Source organism: Stegodyphus dumicola, chromosome 10, assembly GCF_044657685.1.
Source record: "Stegodyphus dumicola isolate Sdum_Otavi_A_Nest chromosome 10, ASM4465768v1".
NCBI lineage: Eukaryota > Metazoa > Arthropoda > Arachnida > Araneae > Eresidae > Stegodyphus > Stegodyphus dumicola.
In genome coordinates, this window is record NC_140777.1 from 69,216,664 (window position 1) to 69,243,628 (window position 26,965).

At 34.8% G+C, this 26,965-nt stretch overlaps 1 protein-coding gene across 1 annotated transcript in view; it reads left to right on the top strand.

Annotated features, from left to right (window-relative positions):
• Positions 1-26,965, top strand: part of LOC118189550 (protein pangolin, isoforms A/H/I/S-like) — a 434,015-nt gene that overhangs the window by 399,112 nt on the left and 7,938 nt on the right. The window contains exons 7-9 of the mRNA XM_085825057.1: positions 3,170-3,383; positions 5,941-6,100; positions 26,034-26,106. Of these exons, the coding sequence (XP_085681183.1) occupies positions 3,170-3,383; positions 5,941-6,100; positions 26,034-26,106 (447 nt within the window). The remainder of the gene's footprint in view (positions 1-3,169; positions 3,384-5,940; positions 6,101-26,033; positions 26,107-26,965) is intronic.

The following is a 26,965-nucleotide window of genomic DNA, read 5'->3' on the forward strand; positions in this document are numbered from 1 at the left end:
ATATCATTTAGAAAATAACACATTCGATTAATAACAATATCACATTGGATCAAATATAACAATTTCACATAGGATCAGATTGCTCAATTAGCCTTCAATTGCAATTTTGTCATCTGAGTAAACATTTCAGAATTAAATACTGGTAGTCAGGGCCGGCACCAAAGCCGGTGCAACAGAATTTAGGAAGAAACAGGACTTAAGAAGTCGCCGATGCACAACGAAACATCAAGCGCCGTCACAGCGCTGTAACTTTTCCCGTTTTTTGGAGTTTGTAGCAGTTAAAAGTCCAGTTTATTTTCTGAAATTATCCAAAAAATACCTTGAGTTGTTGAATTAGATTTCCCTGAAGCTTTCCAAATTCATCAAAATTTGCCATTATTTGTTTAATTATTTTAATAGGTGCAGATATATATCAGCAGTTGATGACTATGTGAATTTGTGATCACTTTTGTTTAAGGGTATTTGTGTACTATGTTGTAGACCTTTTAATACTGCTCGAATAAAAACTGAATGTAAAGCTAGACCAATCATGTGCAGAAGTTTAAAAAAAAAAAAAAATCTTTCAGAGCCTTGGCGAGTTCTTGCCAATTTAGCCATTTTTCTGGAAATTCCACAAAACGCACATTCGGAGCACTTGAAGCAATTTTTCTCGAAGCTTCTAGAACAGATAAACAGGTAGAAGTGCATGCGGCACCAGAGACTTCACTACAGAATATAACAGGTATTGCTCCAGTACACTAACCAGCTAGAACAGTGTTTCCCAAGGTGGGGCACACGCCCCACAAGAGGGCAATTTTTAAAAGAAGCAATTCGAAACTGGACTCAGAGTTCAGAGTTTAAGTTAACTGTATGGCTACTCTCATTCGCTACTCGAGCTGGAAAAACCTCCAGTATAAACAACTGTCCGTCATGTTAGTAGCCGTGATTTCATTGTTTAGAAGTTAGAGTTCAACTATGGTTATACAGGGCCGATACTAAGCATTTCGCTCCATTTGTTCTGAATGACGCAAAATGCTTAGTACCGGGATCTCAGTTTCTGCAGTGTTTCACAGTAACGTTCAGCATTCACCTTTGGTGTTAATTTGAAATAAGAATCCGTTAAAATGTTGTAAAATATATATCTTTGTTTTACATATATTATATATATTATTTCCTAAACAGTATTGATTAATTGATTGTATTATCTCCTAAGTTTAATTAAAGTAGAATTATTTTAAAAGTGTGAATCCATACTGGTAAGTTATATTTTGAAAGATGTTTTGAAGTAATTTGAAAGCAAAATGTTAATAATGTTTTAACGGGGACTGGAGTTAAATCACCATGAAGAATAAAATTTCAATTGTAAAAGGAAAAATTAAAACATCTAATCATTGTCATTGATCGGAAATTAGTTGACTTTTCAAGGGGAACAAACCAACTCCCGTTCAATGAACAATAATTGATAAAAATACGTAAATACGAAAGTGTTTCGTCTTTACTCGAGTTATAAGTTAAAACCAAACCGGCAATTCTAGTCAGGCCAAATATTTCCGCGAATAGAAGGAATTATGAACCAATGCTGATACTCAAAGAACTTATTCTTATGAAACATTTTAGTCAATTCAATTTGGAGTAAAAATCAATTACTGTAGAGAAATCCTATTTAACTCGAGTAACCGTCCCCGACACTTTCATGTTTATGCATTTGAGTACTATATTATTTGTAGAAATTAAACATTGGAAATTGTCATTATGAAATCGAATTCAAAGTAAAGTTGAAATAAACATAGAAGATTACAAAATAAGATAAATAATGCAAACTTTGTAAAAACAAATCAAAGACATTATAAAAATAATATAGAAAATAATATAAATAAGATCAGTGAATGTACATGAAGATATAAAGGCCAGAAAAGGTATTAAGTAACTTACATACATTATATATATTAAGTAACTTACATACATTATATATGTTATATATCTTTTATCTTTTATATGTTTTATATATATTATATATCTTTGTTTTACATATTTTAAATCTTTGTTTTTAAAAATATATACAATGTATAAATATATATGACGTATAAATGGTACGTAAATTAAATTGGCAATTTTTATTATTTTCAGTTTTAGAAGCAACATTTTAAATTCTATTGGTAATTTTTATTAATTACAGTTTTAGAAGCATCATTTTTCAAAAAAAAAAAAAAAAAAAAAAAAAACAATTTCCCCCCCTCGTTGAGGTAAATGTATCATACATTTTAAAATATACTGCAGTTTTAGCCTACGTTTACTCCAGTTCATGTTATTATTAGTATTTTTTTAGTTTTTAATTGAGAGGGCATAAGACTTTTAGAAAGGCTTAGTTGGGGCATAGCACAAAAAAGGTTGGGAAACACTGAGGTAGAGTATGAAAAACTAGAATTGACTGTATGCTTTTTCCCCTAAGGAACATGAGTTATACACTGAGTTGTTACATTTAAACATAAGAGGGTAATAAGGTAAAATTTGGCAAAGTTACATAATATAACGCAAACTGTTACTTCCTTAGGCAACCTGACTTACTCGCATGTGTGTTGCATTTCAGCAGTACACCAGTTCTGTTATTAATTTTAAAGTCGCGCGATTATATTGAGCTCAGGCTCAGCAAAACTATTGACTTAGACTTCATGTAAGCGATGTTAATATTAGCGATATTAATGATCTGTAGTATTTTTTGGGCTTTCAGGAGTGTTTGCCATATCGCTGTTTTCCACCTTGAACTATGTATAGTTACTTACCTACCGTATGAACTGCTATTTATTTTAATAAAGCGTCAATTTTTTTTCTTTTTATTTGGCGTAGTTCACTAAGGAGTTCTTTATGAACTCAAAAGAAGCAACAATATGAAAGACCCCATTTTTTTTTTTTTTTTTTTTTTTTTTTTTGCAAAACACTTCGGAATTACGAGTTTGCTTTATATGTATTCAGGCTAGTATTGTAATTAAAGTGAACTAATGTTTATAGATGTATTTACTGCTAATTCATTTCTCATATGATTCACAATAATCACATGGTTATAGCTTGTTTGATGCTTTTAAACTATCTTTAACTATCTCGAGCGATTTTACTGTCTGATAATTGGTAAGCTCTAGTACTTTTCTCAATCTCTTGCTTTTATTGGGTTATTAATTATTCTTTGAATTTCTAGAACATTACCGGAGTATCCAGGTGAACAAAAGTACAATACGAAACCCGTCACATCTACAAGCCATAATAGCACGTCTAACAGCACCGAAAAGAAGACGCACATAAAGAAACCACTTAACGCCTTTATGCTGTATATGAAGGAGATGCGGGCCAAAGTGGTTGCTGAATGTACCCTCAAAGAGAGCGCAGCAATCAACCAAATACTAGGAAGGAGGGTGAGTGAAGATGCTAGTTGTTTAAATTAAGTGCGCAAACTAAACTCACGGCAAATGCAGTCTTTGCATTGTTTATACTTGTGCAGGATTAATGAAATCAAATTTGCGTAAAAATTAATAATACAGTGTTGATCTGATAAATTTAATTATGAACATTAACGTCATCATAAAAATCATTGTTTAAATTATTTTAATAATTAATTAGTCTTTTTCGTCGAAAATAATTCCAGCAATTTGATTATTATCGTTTTCTTTCCTTTTATTCTTCTCTTTTTCCTATGAAAATGAGCGAAATAATTTGATTGTTCCCTTGTTCCCGTTTCCTCCCCCCCCCCTTGCTGATAAAATTGCGAATTATTTTTTATCTTGTTAATTAAATTTCCAGTTCTGTCTTTAAAATCCTATTAGAAATATGAAATTCCGAAGAACTCTTGGCAGTTTAATGTTAACGGAAAAGTCTTAAGCTTCGTATTAAGAAATATGAAACTTTCTTTGGAAAGATGCTTTCGATATTTAATACATCACTCTTTGTTTCTACCTTAATCTAATTATTATTCGATTGTTATTATTAATTAAGCATCGAAAAGAAAAGAATTTATTTTATTAATTATTGTTTGTAATCTTTATCCTATCACTGTTTGCTACTCTTAATCTAGTCATTATTCGGTAAGCAGGACAGGACAGGACTAAGTGGGAGAAGAAGCACCAACGCATCGCCATTGGCAGAACTGATGTCGCTCCTTCACACTAACCGTCTTCAGAAGAACACCTCCACAGGGCGCACTTACGCCACGCATCGGTGTTAATTGAAAAGTTATCATTAGGGCACAGAGAACTTGTGATACAGAGCATGGCCGGGAGATACAGTTGCTGATGACCGAAACGACTACTAATTTTCGTTTTGCGAAAACTATGTAAAACAATGTGTCAAACTCGTAGTCTGAAACTCATTTTTGCACGGCCCTCGGTTCAACATGAGAAAGTAGAAATTAACACGGAAAAAAAATGTAGCTACAGTATACTAATAAATGTTCACCGAATATCGAAACGTATATACAACCTTGGCAGCCATATAGGACTCGTAAGATGGTCTCTTTACAGAAATATTTAGTCCAATTACAGATGGAGTTAATAACAGAAATTTAGTAAGATTCCAAGTCAGCTTTAAGTAAAAGATTCGGTGAAGTGAGGAAGACGAATTTTACTAACATTTACCAGCGGAATTCTCAGAAATCCGCAAAATCCCATCGTACGTGATTTCTTTGTTCTGTAGTACGTATTAGTGTAACAACTTTCCTAACTAAAGAAAAGCAACACCCGTATCTCAAGTTAACAGACATTCATCTGGCCTGTGCTCTGAAACTTGCTTCTTCAAGCAGCAAGTCTCTTTGTATCTAAAAAGCTCGTTGCAGGGAAAAGATGCCAGGTGTCGAGAAAGAAGCAATAGGTGTTCCTTTTTATGGCCTTCCTATTATTTAAAGATTTGCATTTTCCCCTTGCGACCCTGGCACTGGACTACTATAAGGGTCGTAAGCGACCTACACTGTATGTACACCGATGACTATTTAGCCCACTGACATACAGAGTTTGACATGCCTGATATGAAAGAACATCATTCTGTTGGACTTTCTTAAAAATTTCATATGCCACCCAACCGGTATAGTGGTTTGCATCGCTGACTGATGTGCCAAAGGGCTCGGATTCGAATCCCGATTGCATGTATGTTTGTAAATGCATAGTGTCGGTGCGACATGGCGGCACTCTAAATATGCGGCGAGCCGAAAGTCCTCTCGTGGGGTTTGGTGGAAGAGGAGAAGGATGGGAGACCCTCCGACCCTCTCTCCGAGGTGCTCTTCATCCAAATTGGGAACGGAACTGAGCAAAACCGCACTGCTCAAGGCTGTTGCCAACGGCAGACGTATTCTAGCGCTCCTTGCCACGAGGTATCCTGTGGGTTTGGGCTGACTACCTCAGACAAGTGAGCATAAGCAACAACAGCAAGCTAAAATCTTCCAAAACCTCAATGATTTTGCTATATTTTACTTTCTTTCTCATCGATAGACGCCATTATCAGTTTCTTTCTTTATTCATAAAAAAGGTGACATTCCGTACCTTGTCAATAATCTTCGAACTTTGATTTTATTAATTCTTAGGCTTTGGTTAACGCATTAGACTTGATGCGTATTTGGATTGTAATCGACATTTTTTTATCTACACTGCTAAAAATATCATACTAAACGGTTGCTGTGTCGAAACGCTTAGAATCCTTTATCTTTTAATCAATATTAATTCCTTATATTATTCTCTTTTTGTGGTGTCTTTTTCATTTTTAATTCTTAGTTTTGTGTGTCATTTGCTTTTGTAGCTATATATTTAACACCGCTAGGTCGCAGAAATTATTCCTTTTTTAATCGAATTTTTATTTGTACGGATTACTGTGAATTAGAAACACAAAAACCTGTGTTTCTAATTCATAGCAATCCATATAAAAATAGAGGAGATGAAAACGGAATTCTCGCATGAGCGAAACTGTTTATGTATCATTTATTTATTTCAGTGGCATAGCTTGTCTCGCGATGAACAAGCGAAGTACTACGAAATGGCCAGGAAGGAGAGGCAACTCCACATGCAGCTCTACCCTGGCTGGAGTGCACGTGATAACTACGCACTCCAAGTAAAAAAGAAGAAAAGAAAAAAAGACAGGAACCAAGACGGAGGTAATGTTAAAATAACTGAAATATATTACAATGCAAATTCAAATTTTTCTCTATCCTTGATGTAATGTTTCGCATATTTTTTCTCTTTTTGTGTTTAGGATCATGTTTCAGGCATTTTTTCATTACAACAACACTTAAAATGGTATTGCAGAAATGAATGAGAATTCTTGAAATGACATAAGAAATAAAGGTACTTACGTATTAACGCAACCAGGCCAAAATTCGCATAAATCGCCAAATTTGGCGACCCTACTTACGGCAACCTTATGTTAATTTATTAAAGCGAGTTCGTAGATTCGTTCGTTGCCTACATTGTGCCATTCGTAGATGTTTTTTTTTAAGTTAAAAGATGTCGCTGTGTACATGGATTCTTGTCTATATTTCGAACTTTAAGCCTAAAATGTCTCCAAAAACGCGGTTTTCGCACATGGAAAAACTACGTTTTGAACACACGATTTAAACTAAAAATCCGAAACAAAAACAAAAAATTTAAATAGCAAAAACGTAAAGTTTCTAACCAAAAATATTTGACAAAAATCCATGTACAGAGCGACATGTTTTAACTTAAAAAAACATCTACGAATGGCACAATGTAGGCAACGAACGAATCTACGAACTACGCACACCTCGCTTTAATAAATTAACATAAGGTTGCCGTAAGTAGGGTAAACAAAATAATATAAAAAACTGTATTAAAAATTATCTGTAGTTAATAAATGTACATTTTCTTTCTATTCATACTTTTTTACTCAAACTTACAAATCGCGCCAACCTGGTTGCGATAATACGTAAGTACCGAAATGAAATATACATGAAATCAGAGTGACTTCAGTCAAACTTCAGAGGTACGTCACTCTTGGCTTTGATTATAAAGTGACTTATTAACAGGAAATACTCCTGAAGCATACTTACAAAAAGATCAAAAATAGAGTCAATATTCCGTAACCATGATCGGTTTTGCCATTTATAGATTAATGCAAATTTTTTATATAACATCCATCCTAAATCTGTTCCATGTAATTGGTAGTTTTGGGATGAATTACCGTGGCTTTTTGATTATAAAACGGACGAATGCTTTGCTATTAGAATACATGCAACAGTTGCTAGCAAGGGAAACTTGCATTTATATAAATTTCTACGTTTTCTTGGTACTTTCGTATTAACGCAACCACTTTGGAGCAATTTGGCGATTTGTTACAGATGAAAAGGTAAAAGTTACTTATACGGTGCAAGTTGGTGGTTTCCTCCCCCCTTTTTTTAAAAAAAAAACTTTCCCAAACTATTCATATTTATCGTAAATCGGTAAACATTATCAACATATAAAAATAAAACATACTTTAGCAATTTAAAATACAAATTTGAATTATTAAATAAGAGATACGAAATGCATTAAAATAAAACACTTACATTCTTCTTGAATTATTTCTGTAATTATTTTGCGCTTTTCTTCTCCCGAAGTACACAGCGATCTGTTTTCGCTTGAAAACGTCTTCGTGCAATCAGCGGCTATAGAGGAAACGCATTTTCACGTTGCTCGCTTTAGAAAATTTACAAATTTTACTGCAGTTTCTTCCATTGTTGGCAAATTCCACAAGCTCATATTTTAAAACTAAAAAAAGTTAAAGGTAAAAAATATCACGATTTATCTATAAAAACCCTCGATACAACAAAAAATAACGCATACGAAAATGGCGGCGCTGCCCGACCAAAAGAAGCATGGTTTGCGAACAAATGACTATGTGCATAGTTACCAGAGTTTGATACATTCTGAAAATTCGGCGACTTCTACTTAGGTGGTTGCGTTAATACGTAAGTACCGTTTATTTTTCTTCCACTTTTCCCTGATTACTCAATTAATCCACATTCAATTTGCAATTTAAGCAAAGAAAAATCATAAAAATCATTTTTTTTTTAAAATTTTACAAGGTTCTATTTTTAATGTCAGAAAACACGAAAGTTATCTACTTAAGGAAAGGGATATCTTCATGAAGGATTTTCGAAGAAGAAACATCACGCGTGGAGAGAAGTACGTAAACAACAGCGTGAGAAGCTCGGCCGCCAAAATTCGAATCTGCATCAAACTGCAAGTCTTGGCTTTGTCGGTATACAACGTCAACCTCTTTCTAAATTGATCTGGTTAGCGATGAATTTCACTTGATACTATAAAAAGCAGGACAGACTTAAAGCCCTAAACAAATGAATCCTGAGAAAGCTTGTAGTACTTTACAGAAAGGAATTTGTTTTTATTGTTTAAGAAGATTATAGTTCTTTGGGTATTATTTAGAGGGGATTGCCCTTTCAGTAGAAGTATGAGGGAATTTAGATTATGGCATTGTTATGGATAATGGCTGAATAGGTTTTACCAAAAGCAAAATTCTAAATTTTTAATCTGAAGTAAGGGAAAAACAGTTTAACCCCGCTATAACGTACTTCAAGGGGTTCGCTATTTCTAATCTGATAAGGAAAAAATGGATCATTTCTCAAATTAGTGTAACACCTGATTGATGAATTAAACAGAAAGATTGATTTGCGTTAAAAAGATGTTAATAATAACTTTAATCAAAAAATATAGTATAAGTTAATGGCAATTATTACTACTTGCAATTACTAAATTTCTTCTTCCTTGTTATTCGGTTTCTCAAAACATTAAAAATTTTACACGAGAAATTACTTATCGTAAATACCCGTCCTCCCTCCCTGTTATACATTTCCATCTAAATTATGAATTATGAATAAGCATTAGTCTTGAACAGAGTTCTGTCTTACACTTGGAATCAAAGAACTCGAAAGGAATCCAAGAACTGATTCAAGCTCTCGTTGGATCAATGGTTCTTTGGCTCAATGCGTGACTCAGCAAGATTTTCTGAAATGTTTATTATGTGTTCTGTTTATCCATGAGTTGAATGCTGCACTTGCCTCGCATAGCCTTTTGTTTAGAGCTCAGAGAAAACAGTAACGTAAAGATGTTTTTTGTTAATCTAGTACCCTAAACAGCATGAATTTCAGAGCTGTAATTTTTCAGTTGAAAGTTGCAGAAATTCTGGAAAAAAGTATGAAAAATTAAAAAGGGGGGGGGAGTGCAAGATATACATAAAATTCGTTATATTCTATTTTTATACATTTGGAAATTCGCTATAGCCGTATAAAATAGCATAATTAGAAAACTAGATGGGACCAAAAATTTAGTGCTTTATATGCGGAGTTTCGTCATAGCGGAGTATGGCTGTAGTTGATAGTGAAAAAATCAGTGTTTATCAATACCGTTTCTTCTTTTGAAGGGAGAGATAGGTTTCTGTTTGTTTTCTTATATTGTTTACAACTGTTACTACTATATAAACGATACTTTTGTATTATTTTCTGCTTAATCCTCATTTATATATTTTTGATGCATTTTGTTTGCTATAATAAAACAAGTTTTTTAAATATCACATGTATAACTAAATATGAAAAAAATGCCATTCCTTTGTTTTATCATAATAAACTGAAAAATTAATTTGATATATTTTCCGGTACTTACGGATTGACGAAACCAGTTTAGATTGCCAGATTTTCAGAATTTGTCAATTCTGGCAGCCTAACCATTCTTCTGGCAACTGTGCTGATAACAATTCTTCAGTAACGCAACGCCGCCATTTTTGTATATTTTTTGCCTTAAACTTAGTTTTAAAATATTGTCGAATTTGCCAGCAATGGAAGAAACTACGGTAAAATTTCTGCAAGAATACAGAATTTTGCTGAAAATTGTCTGAAGATAACAACAGCGAAATGTGTTTCCTTGATAGCCGCTTTTACCGAAGATTGCACGAAGCCGATTTTCCTCAGTTCCCTGACGCTTTTTAAGCGAAAACGGATCACAGTGTACGCTAGAATAACGCAGAACAATTACAGAAAATTTTGAAGAAGAATATAGGTGTTTTATTTTTAATGTATTACGCAATCCTTATTTAATAATTCAAATTTATATTTTAAATTGCTAAAGTATGTTTTCGGTACCTACGTATTAACGCAACCACCTTGGAGTAATCTAGCGTTTTTTTTTACAGATGAAAAGATAATAGTTACTTATCGGGTGCAAGTTGATGGTTTTCGCACCTTTTTATAGAAAGATTCCCAAAATATCGATATTTAAGTAGGTAAACCTTATGAATATGTGAAAAACAAAAAACGTAATTTAGCGACTTAATTTACAAATTCGAATTATTAAATAAGGATTACGTAATACATTAAATAAACACTTACATTCTTCTTCAAATCTTTTTTGTAATTTTTTTGTGCTATTCTTCTCTCGAAGTACACAGCGATTTGTTTTAGCTTAGAAAATATCAGAGAATTGCAGACTCGACACCAAAAAGAAAAAAAAAAAAAAAAAAAAAAAGGTCACGATTTGTTTATAAAAACCGTTGGAATTTGTAATACAACATGAGTGAGTTGAGTGCACCGCTATGATGGCTTCCGACCACGGACATGAACCAAACGGCAGGTATATACCATTACGGCAGGGGAAGACTCCAAAGTAACAAGGTTGAATATTGCATACTAATAACAGTTTCTACACTTTGATAACTGCAGGCACTAAGCGTGGTTATCTGCTTTAAGTTCTGAACATTTGAAACATAATATTATTCACCTATTGTTTCTGCTTACGCAGTGTCTTGAGATTTTCTCTATTTTACCAAGGTCTACTCTGCTTTTGAGTGTGTTAGACGTCCACATTGCCCAGGCACAGACCGGTGGTTTCTTCAAATGCCAGGTTCTTGTATGTACACAATGAAAGTAATAATGGTCTGTGTCGCCTTCCTCTCCGCATTCGCAGAAAGGAGTATCCCCAAGTGTGAATCTGTTGAGATATACTGGGAATGGTCCATGACCTATCAAGAACTGGGTAAGGCTAGCACAGTGGGTCTTTATTTCATGTTAACTTTTGGCAGTAAGCGAAATGTCCTTCGTCCTACCTCTGCCTCTGTCCATCTACTTTGCCAATTTAGTAGCAGACTTGTCAAAGTTATTCGCTTAATGTGAGACCAAGGAAGTTTAGTTGGTCTTTCTAATATATCCGTGCAGTTGGCTGCCTGCTTGGCCAGTAGGTTAGCGGCTTCATTGCCTTGAATCCCTGTGTGAGCGGGAACTCATTTTAAAGTGGGTCTTTTCGAAATAGGAATTGCCAGAAGCTGTTTCTGAATTCGGTATACCAAAGGACTCCGGCTGTTTTGTAGTGCAATAACCGCCAGACTTGATGCCGAATCACTGAGTATGGAGAATTTCTCCTGTTGACATGTGTTCGCATATCTAATTGCGGCACTGATAGCTAGAAGCTCTGCTTGGTATACCGAGTTGTTCAAGCCTAGTTTCGTTTTCCACTCGAAAGTTACAACTCCATTTTCCAGTCTACAGAAGGCGCTGCCCGTGCCGTTCTCCGTTTTGAAGCCATCTGTGAAAAGGTTATTGCTGTTGCTCTGAATTGGTTGATCGTTTACGCTAATACCATCGTAGAGATTAAAAGCTGCTGGATGAAAGTTATTGCAGATGTTTTCCTCTTCGTAGTCCGAGTGGTGATAACTATGACCCAGAGTGTTGAAATTTGACCCAGCCTGCTAACCCTTACGATAGCTGCCTCCTTTTCGCCTATCAAATCTAGGGGAGGAATTCCTGCTAGTTGTTGTAGGGCAAGTGTTGGCGTGGTACGGTAGGCCCTGCATACTTGAAATAGCTGCTGTCTCTGAATAGAGAGCAGGGATCTTCTCATATGAGAGGTAAGTTCACCACCCCAAGATGCTGCTCCGTAAGCTATTACTCTTTCTGTAATGGTTCTATGCCAGATTTTTAGTAGCTTAGATGAGATACCCCATTTATGTGAAGTCATGCGTCTCATGTTGTTGCTTAGGATGCTAATTCGAGTCTTAAGATCCCTGACATGTGGCATCCAAGAAAGTCTGTTGTCCAGTAATAGTCTTATCAGGTTCAGTGTTTCTACTTGTTTGCTTTGGGAACATGCAAAGACCTGACTCGGAACAGGGAGCTTACTAAAGCTATGTTCAATAAATGTGGGAAGTAGACAAGATACACAGGAAGGGTATGCGAAACCCTTTATTTTTCACTCTTTACAATAATTTCCGGACTTCGGAATGCAGAGACCAACCACTTGTGGTCTGAACGTAAGAATATAAAAATATTAACTAAACTCTAACTTAATTTTGGAATAATAAACAAGGGCCTACGTGGAAGATTGGCCGTATATTAACAGGAAGCCGTATGTAGTACAGAGAACTGTTAACACTACAATACGTTTAAAATTATTAAGAGCATTAAACCTCTGGCCTGGAAGGCAACCAGCAACCGAGTAAAACTGCTAAGGCAAGCGGCCTGCTTCGACTAACTCCTTCCTCTCTCTTGCTTGGCAAAAAGCCACAACTTAAGTACTTGGCGTTCGCCAGACAAATTTGCATAAATAAGTTAAAGCTTTTAATTCTGGCCGGAAGTAGAAAATAAGAAGTGATAGTAAAGATTTAAAATAAAATAAACGTTAGTAAAACTTAAGATCCTTACATACTTCCCGCCAGAGTTAATTAGTTTGAAACTGAGGTCTAAAACGACCTTGTTGAAAACTTTTAGCTCTAGAATCTAACGCGAGGCCAATCTTTTACAAACATTCCTCACTAGAAACTAGAAATTAAAAAAAAAATTGTTTTTACATTATCAGCTCCATGGACAATTACTTTTAATCTGTACTGCATCTAAACAGGAGCTTTTAGTTGAAATCTGGTTCCTTCCAGAGATCTGGAAGGAAAACTAGTTTAATGAAATGTTACACAATTAAATGGCAAGTCACATGAATATTTATATTTCTCCTAACATTCTTATTTCATTCCTGACTTTTATTTAATTATCTCTCCCCGTGCTCTCTGACATGTGTTGTAAAAGAAAACACCGAACACGAATGTGTTTATGTACCAGTGTTCAACACTGCCTCCTACAATCAAAATACTAACGTGTTAAAATTCAACATAACAAGACCTCGTAACACACCCTATCTTCATCTCTAAACCCTGAGGTACTATTCTGAAAGTGGCTAACTCTGAAGTGTAGCGTCAGAGAGCCTAACTACATTCATTCAACCTTTAACACATATTCACAATTCTCTCTTTTTTTTTTTTTTTTTCAGTCACACGAATAAGTTCAAAATTTTTTTTGGCATCACTTTCACTTTTAACATATCACAGTATTTCTTAACGCTTAAAATAATAGTTCACATTGTATATAAGGACATATTAACATGCCGTTAATTTTACGCAATTTAAAACGTACATTAGTAGTACATTGTTAACTTCTATTCTTTTCCAAGCAAGTGCCAATTCTTCTACATTGAAATACTACATTTCAAAAGTCTTTCCGACTAAAACTTCTTTTTTGCCAGAATGTTTTAAATGAAATTTATACAATAACTTTTACAATATTCAAGTATTTACACATTCCTATTATACATCAACTTTAGTTTTACTCGCGAGTAATTGAAAAACATAATACCAAAATAGGTAACAACTCATTTCTCGCCTTTTTGGCGATAAAGGTAGACCTCACATGAGGTAAAACGTCTTGAAATCTGCCACTTGCAGTAAGAATGAAAGATTAACTTAAGTTTGCAAAGTAACATAAAATTTTACTTATCTTTGTGATATTCGGACATTCTTTTCTCTGCCCAGTCCTGGAAGGTAGCTAAGATTCGTGTTTGATTGATCCTCCTTCTTGTGCGGGCTCGCCCTTCAGTTCCTTCCTCTAGGAGCTTTCTTTTCCCTCCAGTTCGGTCACCCTTGAATACCTTCTTTTTCGCCTCTGCCTGTGGTCTTGGCCGTTTGATGGCCGCTGGTCTTGGCGGAACCGGGACACTTCTTTCGCGTTCCTGCTTGGACCTCGTTGCTGGTCGTTCAAATTTTCCTTGTATCTTTTCCTCCGCCGGTGGTGGTCCTTCCGCAATTCGGCGACATTTGCTGCGTAGAGTCCTGTCCGATGAGTAGATCTTCCGTTTGGGAGCCGGGTTATAGTTGCCGTTATTTCTCCTGGCTCTCTTTGCATTCGTCGTACTTCTTCCTTCTTCATTCTGGGGGTGGTCGTGCGCTCTCTTTTGTGGTCGGTGGAACGGCTTCTTTTTCTTGTTACCTTCAGTTTTCCAACGGGGAAACTTTCTTTTCAATTGCTCCTGCCTCCTAATGGCTTGCCCTTGTACTTGTCGTTGTTCCACCTCTGGAGCTTGTGCCTGCAGTGCCTGCCGTGCCGGATCCTGCAAAACATCTTTAAATATTTGCATTTTATTACGGTCATAGTATGGTTTTATTTGGTCAATGTTTGCGGAGCATGTTTCACCATTCCTGGCTTTTAACACCACTACAGCGTGAGTTTTTTTTTTTCTATGACATATGGTCCTTCAAATCGTGGAAAAAATTTGGCGGTTTTATCTTCTGGTGCTGAAGAAAGTGAATGCTTAATTTTTAATACTTCATCTCCTACTTTATAAGTTACTCCCCGTCGTTTCATATCATAATAGAGCTTCTGTTTTCTTTGTGCTACTTCAGTGTTCTTTTTTGCTTCTTTAATTAATTTTTCTATATCACCCATTTTAAATTCTGGGGCTCTTTGTTGAACATAAAATAATTTATCTAACGGCGCTATAATCTTTCTGCCTAAAAATAACTCAGCAGGAGTTTTGCCCGTTGTATCATGTTTTGCGGTCCTAAGGGCGAAAGCAAATTCATTGACATAGTTATCCCAGCTTTTATGAAAATTTTTAACATAGCTACGGATAATTTTCACTATATTTCTATTGACCCGTTCCGCTATATTTGATTGCGGCCGAGGCGGGACCATTTTTAAATGACGTATGCCCAGTTTTTGGCACATGTCTTCAAATATATTACTTACAAATTGAGGACCATTATCCGATATAACTTTTAGGGGCGCCCCGTATTTTAAAATATATTTATTTAAAATAGAATCAGTAACTAATTTCGCGGAGGCTCGTTTTAAGGGAACAATTTCGGTCCACTTACTAAAATGATCAACCATAACAAGGAGATACCGACTTTTATTTAACTGACTTTTTGGGAAAGGGCCCAATAAATCGATTCCAATTATTTAATTTGGAAATTCGGATTTAATACTATTTAGAAACCCGGCCGGGCGGAAATTAATATAATTAACTGCTTGACATGTTGGGCAGGACTGGACATACGCCCTTGTTAACTTTTGCAGTTCAGGAAAGTAGACTGCCTCGCGTACGCGTTGGATAGTTTTTCGAATACCAGCATGAGAAGCTAAAGGGCTGTCATGCAACTCCTGCAGGATATTTAATCTAAGACTAGCTGGGATAACAGGTCGAAATTCATTGTTGGAATTCGTAGTTTTTGTATAAAATAATAGACCATCTATTAGTTCGTAATGGGCCGCCCTATTTCTTATCGCCACAATATCTTGGTGGCTAAAATTTTCAGGATCCTTTAAATACTCATAAATGTTTCCAAACTCAGGATCCTTACCCAGTTCGGTTATTACAGTTTCTCGGGAATTTATTGTACATGCTGTGAGCATTGCCACCTTTACAGTATTACCTTCTTCATCTATTTTTATTCTGGATAGGGCATCTGCTACGATAAAAAAATATCGTAGCAGATGTCCTATCCTTTCCGGGGGTATGCTTGATTACCAAATTATATTCTTGTAGCTTGAGTGCCCATCTTATTAACCTTGGGGATAAGTTTTTCCCTGAGTACAATCTAGTTACCGCCGCATGATCAGAATACCCTGTTATTGACGCTCTTCCAAAATAGACTCGGAACTTTTGCACTGCTAACAGAACTGCAAGTGCCTCTCTCTCAGTCGCGGAATAATTTCTTTGTGTTTGATTTAAAGTTCGACTAAAAAATGCCACGGGCTGCTGATTTTGCGAAAGTACCGCTCCTACCGCATAATCCGAAGCATCCGCTGAAATTTCTAAATTCTCATCCTTTTCAGGAAATTTCAACACAGGGGCTTGCGTTAATGCTTGCTTTAATTTTTCGAAAGCACTATTGGCTTCGGCCGTCCACGAGAATCTTGCCTATTTCCTTTATAATTTTAACAATGGTTCAGCAATAGCTGCAAAATCTTTTATAAAGGACCTATAATATGAACACAGTCCTAGAAAAGAAGAGAGCTTCTTCGCCGTATTTGGCGGCGGATACTTTTGCACAGCGATTATTTTTGATTCGTCTGTCTCGATTCCTTTCTGAGATATTTTGTAACCTAAGTATTTTAATTCAGGGGCTGCAAATTTGCACTTTTCGACATTAACTTTTAGACCGGCCTCATTTAATAATGAAAACACCTGTCTTAAATCCTGTACATGTTGGTCCAGATTATCACTAGTAATAATGATATCGTCTAAATAGATAAATGTGGACTTTCCAAGAACAGGCCTTAGCACAATGTCCATACATCGCTGAAATGTTGCCGGTGCCCCTGAAAGGCCAAACGGCATACGCAGGAATGCACAAGTGCCAGACTTGGTTATAAAAGCAGTCTTTGGCACGTCCTCTGGTCTAACCCCTATTTGAAAATAACCAGTCGTTAAGTCTAAAGTCGTCATATATTTGGTAGACGTTATGTTCCTTAGAATTTCTTCAATAATAGGTAACGGATATACCGGATATTTAGTTATGGAGTTTAATTTATGATAGTCAATCGCGAAACGCCACCGTTTTGGATGTGTCAATGGATAGTCATTGTTTTTCTTACATAAAACCACCGGGCTAGCATAACTACTTGAGATGGGCGTTATGCTCTTTTTACGTAGCATATCGCCAATGTGCCATTCTATAATATTTTCTTTATTCTTATCATACCGGTATGCTTTGTGGCGAACTGGCATTGAATCTCCGGTGTGGATACTATGATTAGTAACTTGAGTAAATCCTGGAATATCACTAAATAACGAAGCAAATTCACTTACCACTTGTCGGATTCTTTGTTCCTTAGGCAGGTAGTCAAGGTTTAACATTGGCGGTTCCGTTTTTTCTTCTCGAACTGGTTTCATCGTCAGCTTAAGGAACGCTTCATTAAAATCCAGCTTTGCTTCTGCCTCTGAAAGAAAATCTATTCCTAAGATAATATGTGCTTGCAGATTCTTTACTATAAAAAACATAACCTTTACTTGTTCGTCCTTGGTACGAATGTATAGCGGCAATTTACCTATGCACTTACATCTTTCTCCTTGCGCAGCTAACACTGTCGTATTATCCGAATTATATATGCGATATTTACAAAAATACTTCCTTAAATAATCTTCTACCACACAGGAACACTGCGCGCTTGTATCCAGGAGTGCGGTGGCTGGGATGTTATTCACCAACACTTCAATCTTCGGAAGAGTCAAATTTTTCACCATTACTGTATTTAACTTGAAGGAAGAGGGGTTTTCTTGGCCTTCGGATTTCCGCACCCTCCCGTCAGCAGAAATCCGTTTTAGTTTAAATTATTTTTCATTTCCGTGCTTTCCTTCTTTTTCCACTGGCCTTGAGACTTTTTTCCTGGATTGCTATTGAACTGTCGACGTTCGCCGGCTGTTTTTGAATGCTCGGGTTTCCTTGCCCACTGATTCGCTTTGCTTCCGTAGCCGTGTGCTTGAGTTTGCTGTAGTCTTGCCGCACCAAATTGGTTTCGCTGTTGATATTGGCGTCTTCTTTCAATGTCCGCCGTTCTTCTACTTTCAAACTGGATTGCTAGCTCAAATAACTTTTCCAGTGTAGTCGGATTTCTTAATTCAATAAAGTCTTGCACTTGGGGCAGTAACCTCGGCAAAATCACTTGAATTATCTCAGGATCCGGACGGTTTCCATACAAGAGTTTGAAGACGTGAATTTTTCTTAAAATAAAGCTTGAGAGATTTTCGATTCTTTGCTGATATATACTGAAAAGTTCCGTTTCTAATTTCGCACGATCCCTTACAACAGGGAAGGCTTTTAGTAGGGCAGTCTTGAAATTTTCGTAAGTATAGGTGGGACTTCCTGCTTGATCCAAGAGACTTCTGCCTATACATTTGAACCAGTTAAGCGCTTGGCTCCTCAAAGCGCTGGTAGCTAAGGTAACTTTTTGAAACTCGTGCACGGGGTAGAGCATGAAGTGATCATCCAATTTTTCCAAAAAATTGGTTACCGGTGAGTTTCCATTAAATGTTGCTTCTGGTTTCATCGAAGCGCGCATGGTGTGGACGATGTAACCAAATCCTTCCAGGGCGGCAGCTGGCATTTCTGGATTCTGAGCCGCTTCTGCAGGCAGCACAGGTTCTTCTTGAAACTCCGCCATGGTTATTCTTCTTCGTCGGGCGCCACTATCAGGTTCTGTGTTCCTCCTTACTTGCTTTGGGAACATTAAATGTCCTGACTCGGAACAGGGAGCTTACTAAAGCTATGTTCAATAAATGTGGGATGTAGACAAGGTACACAGGAAGGGTATGCGAAACCCTTTATTTTTCACTCTTTACAATAATTTCCGGACTTCGGAATACAGAGACCAACCACTTGTGGTCTGAACGTAAGAATATAAAAATATTAACTAAACTCTTACTTAACTTTGGAATAATAAACAAGGGCCTACGTGGAAGATTGGCCGTATATTAACAGGAAGCCGTATGTAGTACAGAGAACTGTTAACACTACAATACGTTTAAAATTATTAAGAGGATTAAACCTCTGGCCTGGAAGGCAACCAGCAACCGAGTAAAACTGCTAAGGCAAGCGGCCTGCTTCGACTAACTCCTTCCTCTCTCTTGCTTGGCAAAAAGCCACAACTTAAGTACTTGGCGTTCGCCAGACAAATTTGCATAAATAAGTTAAAGCTTTTAATTCTGGCCGGAAGTAGAAAATAAGAAGTGATAGTAAAGATTTAAAATAAAATAAACGTTAGTAAAACTTAAGATCCTTACAGTCTAAGATATTTCAATTGGGGGGAACATTTTACCGATATCGCTACTAACCACTTGGACATTAGTGGATAACAGGAGGAAAAAAAAAATAAAAAATAAAAATAAAAAAAAAAAACCCCTACTAAAGCGAAAATAAACCACCAGTATCAACAGTCGGTTACTGATTAGTTTAGTCTTGAGAGACTAATTTTACAAGAATAAGTATTTATTAGCTTTTTGCATTGCAAGAGGGAAGAATATATGCATTTATGTATTTGAAAAAAGAAGTATTTTATGTGTTTAAAAAAATGTTTGCGATATAATCATAAAAGGTTGCGGAAGCTCACCTGTTTGTAATTTCTTAGAAAATACAAAAAAGCTGGAACTCATTGTACTTAAAATTATATTTAAGTAGGTAAGATTAGTGGAAACTAGAAGAACTATTAAGATGGTGAATAGAAACATTTAAAAGTGAAGATGATAAAATAATATTTATTAAGTGTCAGCCTTTTCATATAAAAAGAGTATTTATGTGTAATATTTTAAGTAGTATGTCAATTAATGTATAAATTCATTGCGCAGTTTCTATATTTACAGAAAACGACATTGTAGATTTCCATAAATATTTTAAATAGCATATAGCTATCAGCATGCAAACACTTGCAGATTTCATATAGTGTCAGTAGTATATAAGTAAAATATTCTGTACTAGGTTAACTGTAATAATAAATACGGTGCTATAGTATTATTTTATTAGCTACTTCCTACTGTTATTATTTTGATGACCACAGACATTGTGAGTATCTGCTGCTGTATTGTGAGCATCTGAGTATTTTCCTTTCTCCAGCTTAATGCATTGTGAGAATACTGCATGTAATATACACCCTCTGTCCGAAAAGTTCCGAGTTACATTTTCTTCTGGGCATGTATTCGTAAGTGGGATAAAACTGAGAATGCTATTCCCGGGTCTCGCAAATCGGCTGTGCAAGAGGATTTCGCGGGTTCATCCGGGAAAATGGAAAGAGAGAGATTGATTTTTACTGCGGGACAATCCGTTTTAACCGTCCTCCACATTCACCCGATTTGGCTCCGAGAGACTTTTTTTTTTTTTCTTCTCAGAAATCAAGCTGTACATGAAGGTCAACTCTATCACAATATAACCGACATTCAAGCTACAGTAACTCGGAAATTGAATATCATCCCAAACTAGGACATTCTGACTGTTTCATATGGGTGTGTGAACGTTCTGTACCTCTTACCCAAGTGAGGGGAGACTGTAGATCACCTGAAATATTAAACCTTCATCATAAGTTTTCTGTAGTTTTGCTCGGAACGTTTTAGACAGGCCGTATATAGGGAACACAAAACATGTGTGAATCAATTGTTTTTACTCAAAAGCACACTTTTTTCGGAGGCAAAACTCTATGAAGCCTTAGAACAGCTCTGGAGTTTTGTGCTCCTAACTGTAAAACTCTGCGTTACACTTTACAGTGAACTATGTCAAACAGATCACCTCTGTAATAAGGCTGCTTCTAAAACTGATGGACATTTCTGAGAATAAAACATCGGTACTGAGCATCAATCTTCCTAAAACGACTACTTTCATAGAAAATGCAATTCATCAGAAATCGTTCGTGTCCGCCTTAGAAAGAGTTTGTTGCTTTTTAAATCCTAAGATTCTGAAATTCTACATTAAATGGATTAAAAACTGTAGCCTAAATCTGACAAATATCTGGATTAATTGTTTTCTTTTTGTTTACTTTTAAAATTCCTCAAATTTTGTTTATAGTTTTTTCAAAAGAAAAGCAGGAAAAAAAAAAAAAAAAAAAATCTGAAATGTTTCAGATTTTAAATTACGTCCAAAGGGGCGTTTTTTAACATTTTGTGTGTTACCTTTCTTTATTAAATATCATGTTCCTCGCACTTAAACCATAAGATCCAGTGCAACAGCAATATCGCAAAATAGTTTTAAAACGAGCATATCTTTAGAATTTCCGATACAGAGACTCACGCGCTGGAGATAAAAATGTTTTTTTCTGCACAACGTTGCCATTGCTCGCTTTGAAATCCTTGAGTTTGTTAATCAAAAATTCGTCAAAGTTTTAAAAAATAGGAAATCGATCATAAAACAAATTTCAAATTTCAAATTTGGTCTTCCACATGCTCATATTCGTTGGAGGATTACGTTATTCAAAATTCGATGACTCTATGTACCGTTGTTTAATCACAATACGAGAAATATACATACATTTATGCAGATTTTTCATTATTTAATTTCTTCAAATATAATGCAGGACTCTAACATTTTGTGGCAACAGTTTGAAAAGTGAACCGACATTTATGAGTCCGACGCAAAATGCCAAAACGAAACTAATAGTCCTTCGAGATTGAAATCCCTTTGGACTAAAAAAAAAAAATCTGAAAGATTTCAGAATTTACATTACGCCCATAGGAGCGTTTTGTAACGTTTTGTGTGTTATCGTTATTTATTAAATATCATGTTCTTCGCACTTAAAATTCAGTTCGACAGCAATATCGCAAAATTATTTTTAAATGAGCATATCTTTAGAATTTCCGATACATAGTCTCGTGCGCTGGAGACAGAATTTTTTTTTTTTTTAGTCCAAAGAGGCTTTGTCCCTGAAGAACTATTGTTTTCGTTTTGCGATTTTGCGTCGAATCACTATAAACGGCGTATCACTTTTCAGATTGTTGCCACCAAATGCTAGAGTCCTGCACTATATTTGAAGAAATTAAATAATGAAGAATCTGCATAAATGTATATATATTTCTCGCATTGTGATAAAACGGTACCTAGAGCCATCCAGTTTTGAATGACGTAATCCTACTGCGAATATGGGCATCTGAAAGTCCAAATTATAAATTTGGAATTTGTTCTATTATCGGTTTCATATTTTGCAAAACTTTAACGAATTTTTTATTAACAAACTCAAGGATTTCAAAGTGAGCAATGACACACACTACGAGGTAAAAAAACCTTTTTATCTCCAGCGCGCGGAACTGTATATCGGAAATTCTAAAGATAGGCTTATTTTAAAATTATTTTGCGACAGTGCTATTGAACAGAATTTTATAATTTAAGTGCAAGGATTATGATATTTAATAAATAAAGGTAACACACAAAACGTTAAAAAAACGTCCCTTTGGACGTGATTTAAAATCTGAAACATTTTCAGACTTCCCCCCCCGTACAGTATTGCCATTGCTCGCTTTGAAATCATTGAGTTTGTTAATCAAAAATTCGTTTTAAAGTTTAAAAAAATATGAAATCAATAATAAAACCAATTCCAAATTTGGACTTCCAAATACCCATATTTGAGCGGAGGACGGCGTTATTCAAAATTTGACGTCTCTACGTACCTTTTTTTTTTCACAATGCGCCAAACATTTATACACTTATGCAGATTCTTCATTGTTTAATTTCTTTAAATATAATACAGGGCTGTAATATTTGGTGGCAACAATTTGAGAAATATAACGCCATTTTATAGCGCAAGATGTCAGAATGAAATTAATAGCCGTTCTGGGCAAATTGCCCCTTTGGTATTAATAACCTGAAGAACAACACCCGAATTAAAATGTAATAACTATTATTCAATAACGTGTGTGTGCGATTATGGCAAAGCCTCGAGGGCTATCTGCCTAAGGGAAGGGGTGCCTTCGTGGAGGACTTTCTAAGGGAAACTGGCTCGTATACGCGTTACTCATGGGGAAAACCACGAAAACGCCCATGCAGCCGGCCCGTTCGCGGGATTCGAACCTCGGACCGAACTACCAGTGTTCAGCGACTTTACCGCTCGGCCGCTGGTAGGCCTATTATTAAATAAATATACTTGAGAGGATTTAGACGTGGGTGATTATTATGAGAAGAATAACCAGTTTCGGACCACTTAGAAAGTTTCGAACTTTTAACAACGTTTCATTAGTTTAACATATTAAGTTAGCATTTCTAAATCTATCTTCCTGAAACCTATAATTAGATTGTATAGCTTGAAGAATAAAATCGCTAAAAAACGAAACTTATTTCACAATTTTATTTACTTATTTAAGTATTCATTTATTTATTACCTATTTTGTATTTTATTTATTATGCACTTTATTTTATTTTCAAATCTCAATTCGATGTATTTCTGTCGACTGATGTTTTTAATGCCAAGTAATTATCGAAGTAACTTGTTTTGAATATTTAAACAGATAAATAAGCTTAATAAATTGCATCTCTTAATTTTAAATAAGCATTTATTAACTCACATTAAAATATGTTTTGACAAACGGAATTCCGTAAATAAATAATTTCATGACATAAAAAAACAGACGCTCATAAAGTATATATTACATAGAAAATAATATTTTTTAAATGCTTTCAATTTTTTTTTCATATAAATGCTTCTATGTGCAATTTTCCTTTCATTTATCATTACATTTCAAGCTAACGATTGCTTAATATGTGATGTAATATTTACGAGGTTGAAGGCATTAAATTTGACAGGAATGTGTTATTTTTTGACGGGATAAGATGCAGCAAAATTTTTAATGTTATGTGGATTTGACTTTAGAGTTGCCTTACCCTGATGCAGAATGAGTTTAGATAAATAACATCTATTGATAGTATTATTTAAACAGCTGAAATTTCAACAGATATTCTTGGCATTTTACGTTGAATCACTGAATTGCGATGCATCACTTTCAGATTGTTCCCACTAAATGTGTTAGCCCTATATTATATTTAAATAAACTAAATAATAAAGAATCTGCAAGATTGTATGTATGTTTCTCGCACTGTGAAAAAACAACGGCATCTAATATCATCAAATTCTGAATAACATAGCCCTCCACCCGAATATGGACACCTGGAAGCCTGAATTTGGATTTTATTTTATTTTCTATTTCATATTTTGAAATAATTTAACGAATTTTTGATTAAAAAGTCAACAGTTTCAAAGCGAAGAGTGGTGCAACACTGTAGGAAATAAAACAATTCGATCTCCAGGGCGCGAGGCTGTTTATCGGAAATTTTAAAGATAGGTTGTTTTTAAATATTTTAGCCCAAAATGGCAGTAGCCCAAATGCTCTCAAAATGGACATATGTCTGTAAATGGAAAAATAAACGCCCGTTTGGGCGTAATTTAAAATCCGAAAGCTTTCAGATTTTATTTATTTATTCATTTTTTTATTTTTCATTTGTAATTAAACGTTTCTTTACAATATTAAAATAATTCTGTCTTAAGTGGCAAAGTAATGCTGCAACTGTGCTTTGATTTTTGAAAAGCAGTTACGTATTTTAACCCTTTGACTTCTAACGGGACAGTAACATACTTATATGCCATATTAATGGTTTAAAAATTATTGCTGGATTACATCCGTAAGAATCTCCTGAATGCTAGGGATCATCTTCCAATAGTTGGAAAATGAAGACGCCTCTGTATTCGTTGTACCCAAATGAAACGGAGAAAAGAACAAATATGATTTGCCCAATGTGTAATGTTGGGTTATGCAAAGAATGTTCTATCATACGATGTAAATCTATTTCCTATAATTATAAAATAATAAAATCTATAAATAAAGTTTCCCAGAATAACAGGTGTACTTATAGTAAGTCGATCTTTGCGTGTGGGATATATCCCATCATTAACTATGGCTGGGATATATGTGTCCCAGCCGTCGGCTTGAAAACTGTTTGTCAAAACTATCCCAAATGCTAAATTTACCTTATTTATGACACATTTTGTTCACTTGGATAGAAACGGGATAATTTTTTTTTAATATTTTTTAATTTTTTTTTTAATCTTAGTCAAAGAGTTAAAAACAGTGTTTTGCCATAATTCAAATTTTAAAGTTGAAATAAGAAATAGATTCATAAAAAACCATTATTTGCTTCTAAATTAAAAAAAAAAAAAAAAAAAAATAGAAAGTTGTAGAAGTCTGTCAGTTAAATTGTTGATCCTTTTGTATATTAATTAAAATGAATTATTTATGTGTATTAAAGAATCAAGTATAAATTTGTATGTATGAAAACTGACCCTTTCTTTAGATATTTCTTGTTCACTAAATATTTGCATTTGTACATGCAGCCAGGGGTAGGTCGAATCACCTGTAAGTAGCTTTTATTCGCAGGTTTCTGGCTTCGAATGATACCGCTTTTTTATTCCACCTAGTTGACATGCTTGTAGTGTGATGTTTGTGTCCTGCTTGTGCTTGTTTATTTTTGCTTCGCAGTCTCCTATTATATTTTTTATTTCTTGCATGCTGTTTTATTATGTAGCATGCAAATTGTAACTGAATCTATGTAGCATCTTGAATGTCGTGTTCACTTTAGTGCATTACACAATTTTAGTTTATTATAGATTTCTATAATTTAATTAATGTAATTGGCCACCTAATAAAAAGTTTAACTGATCATCTCCCTCTTTTAATTTCTTATTATAACTGGTATCTAAACCATAATCTTTAACAATTAATGTGATGCAATTTGCTTGAATAACTGCACTCTTCCTGTATTGCTGTTTTTCAAATCCGTTTCTTTCCTTCTCTCCGTTTTTAATCATTCTTAAAATTATGCATTCTTCAGTGGCAATAAGCAATTTTGCAAGTGGTTAGATGCTGTTGAGTGTTTGAAATACTGTTTTTGTAAAGAAATATCGCATTTCAGCCCTGAAATTTCTCTGTCTTGTTGCCTTTATTCTACCAAACTGGATACTCATTTTTCTTTTTGCATGGAAAAATGAAATGAATATCTTTTGATTTATTCACATTTTTGTATCATGTCAACTAGGTGGAATAACTTAATTCTAAACAGATATCCTCTTTTGGATTCGAAAGCAAGTATTTTAAGTTACAATTTCCAGCGATATTTCATGGATTTCGAAATTTCAGGGCTGAAGATCTTGGTAAAAAAAGAATAAAAAATATCTTAAAATATTCTTAAGGATTACAGTATAGTCCTTGTTACTTTCAGATTTGATTTGTAATGTTTTGTTTCTTTTACAGACGGCAACAATCTCAAGAAATGCAGGGCCAGGTTTGGTCTAGACCAGCAGAGCAGTTGGTGTAAACCCTGCAGGTACTTTTATTCAGTTACTTTGATGTCTTATGAGTTGTATAGTTTTCAGAAGAAATTTATTATATTAGAATTGTACATATCAAACGAACGGATAACCGAAAAGTACAGATAATCAAGAAATAGGATTCTGTGAAATTATAATTAATAAACTTTTACACCAGAATATGAATTCTTCAAGAGTTTTAAATTAACGACATACTTACGGTATGCGGTAAAATTTACAAAGATTTTTTAGATTTATTTTAATTCTGGAAATAATTTATTATATTCCCTTTATGAATCATACTCACATATAAAAAAAAAAGTACACGGAAATGATGCCAATTCAGAACATGCATATTGTTTTGAACAGTATGTATGCTTATATCTTTTACTACATCTATCAAAAGGGCAATTCTTTTTATTTACAAAATTAAACACGCTTTCACTCTATGTTAAACTATCATAATAAATTTAACTTTGTATAAAACACAATTCCTACTTATTCCATGATTGCTTTACAATAAACCCAAAGATATTGGCTTGATCCTTCACTGCTAAGGTAGCTGTTTATTACCAGGTTGCCCAAAATCAAAATTTTCCATATCATCAGGGTGCTGATTTTCTTCTTTTAACGCAGAAAAAGCTCGAAGAAAAAACTTGCTGTGAAAAATATATAAAAATCGTTCGCCTAAACAGCCTTCTTTAAATTTTATCCAGAGCCTATTAAGCAAGATTATTCAGGTAATAGCCAAAGTTCGAAAGAGAAGATAAAATGCAAATAAATAAATATCTTTATAAACCATTCCCATCACGGATAGATCTTTAAACCTGAAATTTTTCTCTTTTTGCTTCATGCAACGTTGATTCTGAATTTTTA